At 43.0% G+C, this 11,643-nt stretch overlaps 1 protein-coding gene and 1 long non-coding RNA gene across 5 annotated transcripts in view; one reads left to right on the forward strand and one right to left on the reverse strand.

Moving 5' to 3' along the window:
* The window catches only part of LOC100029998 (cytosolic phospholipase A2 gamma-like), a 39,044-nt gene extending 36,212 nt beyond the window's left edge, over positions 1-2,832 (forward strand). For all 4 annotated transcript variants that reach the window (XM_056796828.1, XM_056796826.1, XM_056796824.1 and 1 more), the window contains exons 14-16: positions 349-503; positions 765-942; positions 2,423-2,832. In XM_056796828.1, the coding sequence (XP_056652806.1) occupies positions 349-503; positions 765-942; positions 2,423-2,583 (494 nt within the window). In that variant the 3' untranslated portion in view covers positions 2,584-2,832. The remainder of the gene's footprint in view (positions 1-348; positions 504-764; positions 943-2,422) is intronic.
* Positions 1-11,643, reverse strand: part of LOC130454036 (uncharacterized) — a 60,340-nt gene that overhangs the window by 11,367 nt on the left and 37,330 nt on the right. The gene's annotated exons all lie outside the window — the stretch shown is intronic.

The raw sequence follows: 11,643 nt of genomic DNA on the forward strand, positions 1-11,643 counted from the left end.
GTATTGGTTCCAAGGGAAAAAAGCAGTAAGATCTAGGCAATAAGAGTTAAGTGACTTGCCCAGGGTCACATATCTAGGAAGTATTCAAGATCACATTTGAACCCAGGACCCACCATCTCAATCCAGTGAAGCTACCTCACTGTCCCCAATAGAATGAATTCTTCTTAGTGAATGGAAGATAATGTGTCTCTGCACTGATTATGGCGGGTAAGGCCGTAGCTGGCCATAGGAATGAACTGAGTGGCATGTCTGAGGTTTTGCTCATGTGGTCCTGATTCAGGAATGGATAGGGCCACTTCCAAGATCCTGGGCTTTTGTGAGAGGTTCTCTGGTCTTTTTTTTTCTCAGGAGACATCAAGGACAAGGATCTCACAGACCGGGAAAATCTGTATTTGATGGATGCTGGCCTGGATATCAACTGTGCCTATCCCCTGGTCCTGCCCCCAGTGCGGGACACTGACATCATCCTCTCCTTTGACTTCAGTGAAGGGGATCCATTTTTGGTAATGGGAAAGGCACTCGCCTTCCAAAGGCCCTAGTCAGGAGCAATCAAGCAAGCAAGATCCCCTGCTTAGAGACCTGGGTTCTAGTCTCCCAATCATGGCGTGACTTTAGTTCAGTCCTTTTCTCCTTCTGATTGGCCCCCATTTCCCCATCTAGAAAATGTGATTGGGGTTGGGGGAGGGTGGAGAGTGTCTAGAGGCCTTTCAGGCTCTAGAACTCTCAGTTGGTAGTGGGAGTGGGTCTGTGTCCCCTCTCTCCAGACCATCAAAGATACAGCAAAGTATTGCAAAGCCTGCAATATCCCCTTCCCTCCGGTGGATGAAGATAAGCTCGACCAAGATGCCGAGGCTCCCTCTGACTTCTACATCTTTGAAAGGGAGAAGGGCCCTGTGGTCATGCACTTCCCCCTTTTCAATAAAGTGAATTGCGGCAGCCCAGGTATGGATTCGGTTAGCCACTGGGATGGTGGAGATGGGGTTCTGGGTTCAGAGGGTTCCCCAGGGTCTGGGATGATGCTCACTGAGGTTTGTGAGCATGGGCTTTGGCGCAGGCTTCTTTCTAGGCAGGGAGATGTGTTACTAGTTTCCAGAGAGCCCTGAGCTGTGATCCCTTCTTTAGTTCCTTCCACTCTAGTCCTGCCTGAAATGGGGCAGCTCAGCAGCCAGTGTCTTGTAAGGGCTTAAAGTACCAGCCAGGTGGATGGTGGAAGAATTCGAGGCTTAAACAGATTCTCCAGGAAAAGCAGTTTGGGTGAAGGGACTTGGGTTGAGCCCAGTCTGGCCTAGGTGTAAGCATCCCGGGATTAGCTTTTCCACAAATGTGTCAAGTAGCATGTTCCCAGGATTCCTGCGGGGCACTGCTTTGGCTCTTGGCTCGTCCCTGATCCCACAACAGCCTAGACCCAATTGCTGGAGAGGATCTTGGAATCTCTGGACTTCTATGTGAAGCTTGGCTTCCTGAGAGCTGCCAAAAGCTCTTGTCAGCCATGGGCCCACCCTGTGGCCTGGCAAGCGGTCAGTAGTGCTTGGTGTGCTTGAGATCTGGGACTAAGATATTCCAATGTCGTGGATGCTGGAGGATGAGAAGGACTCTGTGCTTGGAGAGAGAAACAGAGGCAGAGCGTCCAGAAATAGAGAATCGAGCCGCAGGATGGCAACAGGGTGTCACTGATCCAAGCCTGTGCAAAGCAGAGTTGTGGGGGGTGGCCCTCTCCATGCTGGGAATTCTCGGGGGGGGGGGGCACGCAGGTCTTAGAAGCATGGATGACCCTTCCCTCTCTCCCCTGGTCTAGCCAGGCTCTCCAAACTTTTCTGCCACTGCCAGTTAGGGTCGCATGAATGCTCATCCTAGAGCTGTTGACCACCTTCTTCGAGGACCAGAAGACTTGAGGGTGATACGGGGAACTAAACAGGAGAATGCTTTACCTAGAGAAGAAACTCCCGACTTCCTGGATAATCTGTTCTGTCGTGCAGCCTGCCCATTGCGTAAAACAAGGGCCTTTGGCATGTAGTTGTAAGAAAGACAAACGAATGATTGACACGACTGATTTTTACAGAGCAAAAGTGGAACTTCTAGAGAGAGAAGAGGACTCAGGGCAGGACTAGTAACAGGAAGGTTTCTGGTATTCCACGGAGGGGCGCCATGCAAGAAACCTGGAAGCTGGGGATTTATAGATTTGTTTCTTCCACGTTGCAGTGGTGTACTTGATCCATCTTGGTGTGGAGCAGCCGGGGAGCCTTGAGGTTTGGGGTGGTGAGGGGAGGTGGATCCAGGCAACTCCAGGCCTGGTGCTTTGCTCACGGGGCCACCTTGCTGTCCTAGCTCTCTTCCAATGTGCATTTGCTCTTTTATGAGGAGGCATATGTCTAAAATGGGCCGCTTGGTAACATTATGGTTTCTCTGTCTCCCTGGGTCTTAGAGGTCATCAAGAAGAGACGTGAGACGTTTGCGACATTCCGCTTCGACGACTATTCTGATGATGAGGTGCGTCAACTCCTGGAAGATGCGAAGGCCAATGTGAGGAACAATAAGGAAAGAATCTTGGGAAAGATCTGTACACTGGCACGGGCAGCCTCATAGGACGGCGGCCTCCAAAGCTTCTGCCCTCACAGGGTGCACACACGCTGGCATGGCTTCTACTACCCAGGAGCAGCTGTTGTTCCTTCTGCCCTTCTGGGACAATCTCTCAGTTACCTGCTCCAGAAATGCTTTCAGTGGCCAACTCTTTTTAGAAGGCCCCGCCATTATGCTTCGTACTCTCAGACGACTTGTCTGCCTTCTGCTTACCCTCTCTCAGGGCCAATAAAATGTTGTCCTGGCTCACAGCCATCTCGAGTTTCATCCTTCTTGTTACTCTTCTATTTACAGAAGCTTAGAGTTGCCAGGAGGAGGGCTGGTCCCAGGGCGAGGACACAGGAATTGGAGTCACGGTTCAGACACTGGATGTGGGTCCCTGATACAGTTTGCTCTAAGCTTCTGTTTCTTCTTATATAGAACAGTGATATATAGGCAATGTCCAGCTCAGATCTGCTGAGTGAGGTGGGGAAGAAGGACTTACATATTTACTGTAAGCCAGGTATTAGACTAGACACCAATAGAAATTACTCTGGCATGGGGTAGAATAATGTAACTGGGGAAGAGGAAAGTCTAGAAAAGCGCCATGGAAAATATAGGGAAGTACCGTTCTTATCTGGAGGTTTACACATGGTCCTTCAGGAGGGCCCTTTAAGGAATGGAGTCTTAAAGAGACTAAGTTTGGGGAAAGGTCATTCCAATGATGGAGATAGTATAGGGAGGGGACAGGACAGGAGGAGAACCAAAGATGGTGCAGTTGGTAGGGGGAGATAATGTTGGACATCAAAAACAAATCCTAGCACCAGATTCATTTATAGGAGAATTATGTCAAACACTCAACAATTAATTGTTGATTATTATATATTATATAAATGATATTGCATACTATATATTCTATAAATTATTTGTAAAAGTTGAGAAAGAGGAGCTCTTACCAAACTTTTAATTATACAACACAGCCTTAATTCTGAAACTAGGGAGAGATAAAATAGAGAAAGGAAACTATAGATCTCTGTTGGTGAACCTATGACACATGTGCCAGAGCATGCTAGAGGGGGTTGCTCCCTTCCCCCTCTCCATGCACAGCTGAAGACATTTTTCACATCATCCACCCCTCTGCCCAGCAGCTCAATGGGAATGCTTCCTTCCCTGTCTGCGGTAAGGTGGGGGACTCACATGCAGCATGAGGGTTGCAGTTTTGGCACTCAGTCTCTAAAAGGTTTGCCATCACTGCTATAGACCATTATCTCTAATAAATATTGAAGCAAAATTATTGAATAAAATTTTAGAAAAGGAGATATGATTATATATCATAAGGATTTGACAATGACCAGATAGGATTTATATCAGACATTCCTAGAAGATTAAATCTATAGCCTTAAGAGATTTTATATAAAAATACCATATAGGCAACAAACTTTGTAGGATTAATTCAAAGAGGACAAATTTGAATTCAAAGGTATAACAGAGAGGGCAGCTGGGTGGCTCAGTGGATTGAGAGCCAGGTCTAGAAATGGGAGGTCTTGGGTTCAAATATGTCCTCAGACACTTCCCAGCTGCGTGATCCTGGGAAAGTCACTTGACCCCATTGCCTAGCCCTTACCACTCTTCTGCCTTGGAGTCAATATGCAGAAGATAATGGTTTAAAAAAAAAAGTTATAACGGAATTGGTAGGAAGACATCTATTCTAGGACCAAGGCTCTCAATGACCATAATATTAACAAGAAATAGGATAGGTGGGGTGGAGAGGTACTGTATATATAATGATATAATTGGGGTACTTCAATTATCCAGATATTTACCTAGAGTTCTCTCTCTCTGTCTCTCACTCACAAAAGTAAAGCAACTAATAAATTCTGAACTTAGTGATAATTCCATCCTTCAAAAGACAGCATAGAGCTTGGGTTTTGAGGGAGATGTAAACATTCCATCAGTGTTTTTGATGGGAGGGAAACTGCACATGCCTTGACAAAAAACCCAAATTTTATGAAAGTTGATTTCAAGAGCTTCGGAAGAAAAGTAATTACGATTCCATGACATAATGTGCCTCAGGAGATGTCAGGCCAAGAGAGATGTGAGTTGCTTAAGAAATTCTCAAGATCTAAAGAGAACCAATTCTGATAGATAAGGAAGAAAAGTGGGATTCATCTCAAGAGATCAATATGTATGCACAGGGAGCTCAACAACCAACTTAGGTTTTAAAAAGACGTGGAGAGAAGATGGAAAGCAAGGCCAGGTAGCTGCACACAAATTTAGGTATGGCACAGTCCCATAAAAAAAGCTCAGGAATGAGTGAAGACTTTTTTATTTTTTAATTCTTACCTTCCACCTTAGAATCAATAATGTGTATCGGTTTCAAGGCAGAAGAGCACTAAAGGCTAGGCAATGTGATTTCAGTGACTTGCCCAGGGTCACACAGCTAGGAAATGCAAGTAATTTTCTATTCTGCTGATTCTGCTTTGTAACGTGTTCTCCTCTTTGGACTTTTGTGCCTCTTTTACCAATTGATCTATTCTTTTTTTTTTTTAGGTATCAATTTATTCAGTATATTTTTTTTTTGTGGCTCCTTTCCTAAGTTGTTGACTCTTTTTTCCATTATTTTCCTGGATCACTCTCATTTCTTTCCTCAATTTTTCTTCTACCTCTCTTATTTGTCTTTTAAATTCCCCTTTGAGCTCCTACATTAACTCTTTTTGGGCTTGAGAACAACTCACATTTCCCTTGGAGGTTTTGGATATAGCAGTATTGACTTTGTTGTCTTCTGAGTTTGTCTTGAGTCCAAAAAGCCAAATACCTTTGTCACCGAAATAACTTTCTTTGGGCTTTTTGTTTGCTCATTTCCCAGACGTTCTCTTTTCCTTTAGTTTAAAACACTTTTAAAGTTGGGCTCTGTCATTCTGGCGCAGGGAGCACTGTTCCAAGCTTCAAGTTCTTTGTGCAGTGGCATTCAGATCTGGCACTGGAGATATACCTGCTTCCAGTTCTTCCAAGGAGGTATAATGTAAGGAGAGATGAGATGTGCTGAATCCTCTCCCAGCCTGTGCTCTGGTCTGTACATAACCCCACCTCCTTGACCCCTTAGTATCTGGGCTGCCGAAGAGAGCACTCTGTGACCAGGGTCCACAGCTTCCCTGAGGCTGTGAGTGCTGGTGCTTCTCCTCCTCTTGTGACTCTACCCCAGGACCATGACTTGGTTCTGGGAATAGACAATATGACAAGAGTCTTGCACCTAGAGCCAACAAAGGGACCCCATAATCTTCTCTTGAGCAGTTGTCCAACCCCGTTCATCATCTGTGGCTGAGAGCTCCAAACACCTTGGCTATTGCTTTAGCTGTGCTCAAGGACTGTTGCCTCTGTGGGATTTGTCCCAGTGTGCTGTGCTCCACTTCTACCCTGGTGCACTAGATCCCTTGTGACAGCCTTATAAGTTGTTTGGGGCTGAAAAATGACTTTGCCTGGTCCAGAATTCATTCTGAGGCATTATAGCATAGTTTTTTGGAGGGCAATTTGGTAGAAATCAGATGAGTTTCCTGTACATTCTCTGCCATCTTGGCCCTACCCCTCCCAAAATGGATCTAGATGGTCATTCTTAAGGAATAATTGTTAATGGCTCCATGTCATTATGTCCAGAGGTCTCTAGGGGAGTACCTATACCAACCAGAGAACTGTACTTGGCCCTCTGTTAAAGGTTTGTCAGAGAGCTGGATAAAGGCATAGATGTCATGCTCATCAAAATTGAAGATGACCCAAAGCTAGTAGAGTTGGCTAATCCACATCATAGCAGAGGGAAGAAACAAAAGAATTCTGACAGGCTAGAGCAGTGATGGCAAACCTTTTAGAGACTGAATGCCCAAACTGCAACCCTCACACCACATGTGAGCCCCCTGCCTTACTAAGGGAGGAATTGTCCCCTTTGGGCAGAGGTGTGAGTGATGTGAGAAACATGTTCAGGTGTGCATGGAGTGGGGGAGGGAAGCAGCCTGGCTCCACTGATTTTCCAGTAGCAAATTCTACTGGGGCGAGGGCCACATTGTGTGTGCCCACAGAGAGAGCTCTGAGTGCCACCTCTGGCATATGTGCCATGGGTTCACCATCATGGGACTGGAGCATTGGGCTGAATTGAGTACAGGTGTGTGTGTGTGTGTGTGTGTGTGTGTGTGTGCATGTGTGCATGTGTGTGTGTGTAAGAACAAGTACTTCCTATGTGCTCAGTATTATGCTCAGATGAATTTAAATTAAATTAAATTTAGGCCCCAAAAGTCAATTATACAAGTATGAGATGGGAGAGGCATGGATAGATACCAGTTATTGCAAAAAGTGTCTGGAGGCTTTGGAATACTGTAGATACAAAGGCATGAATCAGCAGTGTGATAGGGGCATCTAAAAAGGCTAATATGATCTTGGGCAACATAAAGAGACACAGAGGTGGGGCAGGTAGGTGACTCAACGGATAGAGAGTCAGACCTGGAAGTCCTGAGTTCAAAACTGACCTTAGACACTTTGTAGCTCTGTGACCCTGGGCAAGTCACTTAACCCTCATTGCCCTTGCCTTTACCACACTTGTATCTCAGAACTGATACTTAGTATTGATTCTAAGACAGAAAATGAGGGTTAAAAAGGGAGAGGGAGGCAGACAGAGTTTCTGGAAATAGGGTTGTGATAATCCCTTTGGTCTCTGTCATTGTCACTAGAGTGTTTAGCTCTGGGGACTATAGTTGACGACTGACATTAAGAAGCTTTTAGTCCATGGCATTTATAATAGGGATTGGTTGAATGAACTAGGATGATTAGTTTTAAAAAAAAAGAAGACTTGAAGAGTCAGGATTACAAGGAGTAAGGATTAGACTTGTTTTTTGGTTCCAAATGGTACCCAGAGGCAATGGGTGGGGATAGGGTGTTGCAAAGAAGCTAACTCAGGCTTGATAACAGGAAACACTTCCTAAGCAAGCTATCTGATAAGGAATAGCTGCCTTGGGTGTGGAGAGCTTTCCCTCATTGGAAGTACAACCTCTATTTGAAGACTCCCAAAGATTATTCTCCAGCTCTCTCCCCAACTTGTCCTGAACTCCATTACTCAAGCTAGATTAGCTGAGGCATAGAGACCAAATCAGCAGAAAAGGGGTCAAGGCCGAGGGCCTGGACCCCTGAGATTTTGGAAGGGTCAGTCTGCTAATCAATAGGGACTCCTGCTACCCATTTTCCTCACCTAATACCTTCACCTCTCCCTTCCCTGAGTGATTCCAAATAAGGTGCTACTACTTAGATCAGGTCTGCCTAGTTCCTGACACCAAGGAAGGGACTGAAGATTGGGGAGAACCATACCTTTCCCCCAAAAAGGAGGGTCAACTCAGGATCCTAGGGATCCAAATAACTAGATCCAAAGGAGTAATCCTCTCCTCTGGGCAGAGGAGTAACTCCAGGGTTTGGGGGTAGGAGAAGTGGTAGTTGGTGTACTGAAAGGACCCAGAGACAGGAAAATCCATCTGGTCTCTCAACCATAGCTGAGACCAAGAAGGGAAGCTGTGAGCCATTTCACTAAAGCTCTTGCCTCTAGTTCAGTCTCCACCTCCCAGAACCACTCTCTGAGGAGACATACTTTGTCCCTCAAGGAGACAAAGGTGGGCTACCTTCCCTAAGGGGAAGAAAGGGGAAGATCAACCTCTTCCCCCTCTCATTCTCTCAACTCTTTCTCCATCTCCCTCCAGTTCTCCTGTATGAGTGTGGTGACCCTCTTTCTGACCCATTCATTACACAACTAAGGAAAAAGTAGGAAAAAAAAAACAAATTAAAAACATCCATTTAAAAATAAGGGAGAAATCTTGAAAATCAAAGGAGATATTAAAAAAAAAACAGAAACTAAGAGAACTATTGAACTAATAAATAAGATGAGGAGCTGGTTTTATGAAAACAACAACAACAACAAACCACAACAGACTATATAAGCTATTGGCTAATTTGATTTAAAAAAAAAGAAAGAAGAAAACCAAATTACCAGTATCAAAAGTGAAAAGAGTGAACATACCAGTGAAGAGGAAATGAAAGCAATTATTAGGAGTTATTTTGCTCAATTACATGTCAATAAACCTGACAATCTACGTTAAGTAGATGAACATCAAGAAGTATAAATTGTCCATAATTATCAGAAGAAATAGAATACTTAAGCAATTCTATCTCAGAAAAAGAAACTGAAGAAGCCATCAATAAATTCCCTAAGAAAAAAACCCAAAGACCAGATGAAATCACAAATTATATCAAAGGTTTAAAGAACAATGAATTCCAATCTTATATAAGCTACTTTGAAAAATAGCTGAGGAAAGAATACTATCAAATTCCTTTTATGACACAAATATAGTGTTGATACCTAAACCAGCAAGAGAAAAAACAGTGAAAGAAAACTATAGTCCAATCTCCCTACTGAATATTGATTAAACATTTTAAATACAATATGAGCAAGGTGATAATAGCAATATATCACAAGGATCATATAGGAATAAGTAATAAGAAGGCCAATTTAGCTGGATAAGAAATAATGTATAATAAGGAAATAACTAGTGGTCCAACAGATGCTGCTCTAGGTGTCACAGTGGATAGAGAGCTAGCCCTGGTCTCAGGAAGACCTGAGTTCAAATCTGGTATCAGATACTCATTATATGTGTGACTCTTAACCCTGTTTGCCCAGTTTTCTCATTTATAAAATGGTCAAGAGGAGGAAATGGCAAACTAGTCTAATATCATTACCAAGAAAACCCCAAATGAGGTCACAAAGAGTCAGACATGAATAAGTTAAGTGTTATGAATGGTTTTAAATGCCAAGATGAAGAGCTTGTATTTGATTCTTTAGGAGCCACTAGACTTTACTAAGATCACCTTGGTGACTTAAGAAAATGGTGGCTAGACTGGAATGGAGAGACTTGAGGAAGGCAGATCAATTAGAAAATTATTGCAATCATCCAGGCTAGCGGTCATGGAAGTTTGGGTGGTGGTTATGTGAATGGAGAGAGGTTTTTGTTGACTTTGGGGAAATGCAGTTTCAATTGTGTGAGAAGGTGCTGACAAATAGGAGGAAAAGAAGAAGCCGTACCATGTGCAGAAAGCTTTTTCAAGGAGTTTGGCCAAGAAAAGGAGCCACGTAGGGTGATAACTTGTGGACATAGTAGAACATAGTTTGCTTTTTTTTTTTAAGGATAGAAAGTGTTCTCATGTTTGTAAGCAATAGAGGAGAGAGATATGGAGAAACCGAATAAGAGGGAGACTAAGCGAGGAATGATTGATGAGACCTCAAGAAGATCCAAGAGGGTGGGTTTAAGGACATATGGGCAAAGGACTGGCCTTGACAGAGAGGGGAACCACTTCCTCATCAGAACAGGGTAGGGAAGAGAAAGTGGGGTTGATATCAAGGAACTGTGAGGTGAAGATAAATCAAGAGGGAGTTCATAGCAAATGGCTTCATTTTCTCAGAAAAGTATGAGCAAGGTCTTTAGCTATGAGGGTAAGATGAGGAAATATTATGGGAGGATTAGTCAGCACTTAATAAGAGATTACAGAAAGGAGTTTTCAAAGAAGTCAGTGGAAAAAGAGGTAGGATCTCACGATCTGAGGTTCCACAGAGGAAGTCAGTCCAGGAAGGCTGGGAAAAGGTTCAAGAATTAACGTCTGAAAGCACAAGGGGAAAGAGTTCCAAGAAGGAAGAAAAAGGAGAGTTGGCCAAAAAGGCCAATGTGGATGAATGAAAAGTTCAACAAATTTCTAGACTGGGTCTGACTCAGGCCAGTTCCTTGGTAGTTTCAGTCCAATATGGAGATGAAATGAGTCACTCATAGGTCATTCAGCAGTTTAGAAGGAGATTTCCAAAGCAATGGCTAGGAAATGATATTTGATAAAGATAGGCATTGGGCACACTGAGCACTGAAACAAAGGAGCTGAGCTCCCCTGCCTGAGTTAGCCATTGTGAAATGCTCATCATAATATATGGGACAACTTTTTTCTTATGTTTTTTTTTCCAGATTAGATACTGATACAATTTTTATTAATTGTTTTCTGACATTTTGTGATCCATGTTCACTTTCTTCCCTCCCCAAGATGGCCAGCAATATGATATCGTTTGTACACCTATTATCATACAATACCCATTTCCAAGTTCATTATATTGTGAAAGAAGACACACATTGTTTACACTAGAGAAACATTCATGGAAGAAATACAGTAAAGAATGCTTCAATCTGCATTTAGACTCCATCAATTCCTTCTACAGCAACGAACAGCCTTTTTTTGTCCTGAGTCCCTTGGAGTTGTCCTAGATCCTGGCATTGGTGAAAATTGTTGTCATTCACAGTTGATAATCATGCTTAATTGCTGTTATCATGTGCAACATTGTCCTGGTTCTGCTCTCTTCACTTTGCATTACTTCATATAAGTCTTTCCAGGTATTTTGGCGATCCTCTTGTTTGTCATTTCTTGAGATCCCTTCAGCTTCCAGTTCTTTGCGACCACAGAAAGAACTGGGATAAATATTTCTACACAAGTAAGGACTTTTCTCCTATCTTTGATCTCTTTGTGATACAAATCTAGCAGTAGCATTGTTGAGTCAATAGGTATATACAGTTTTAAGGCACCTTTGGCCTGATTCTAATTGCTCTTCAGAATGGTTGTATCAGTTTACAATTCCACCAACAGTTTATTAGTGTACCAGCTTTTAGACATCTTTTCCAACATTTATCATTTTCCTTTTTTTTGTAATATTAGCCCGCTTATGGGTACAAGGTGGTATCTTAGGGTTGTTCTCATTTGCATTTTTCTAATTATTGGTGATTTGAAGCATTTTTTCTTATGAATAAAGTTAGTTTTAATTTCTTCATCTGAGAATTACCTCTTCATATCCTTTGACCACTTGTCATTTGGGGAATGCTTTGTATTCTTAGAAATTTGATCCCATTTTTTATACATTTGAGAAATGGAGTCTTTGTCAAAAATATTTTATATAAAATTATATAAAATTTCGACATTTCATCTCCTATCACCATGTCTTTGCACAGGATAGCCACCATACCAAGAAAACATCCCCTCCTC

This window comes from Monodelphis domestica, chromosome 4 (assembly GCF_027887165.1).
Source record: "Monodelphis domestica isolate mMonDom1 chromosome 4, mMonDom1.pri, whole genome shotgun sequence".
NCBI lineage: Eukaryota > Metazoa > Chordata > Mammalia > Didelphimorphia > Didelphidae > Monodelphis > Monodelphis domestica.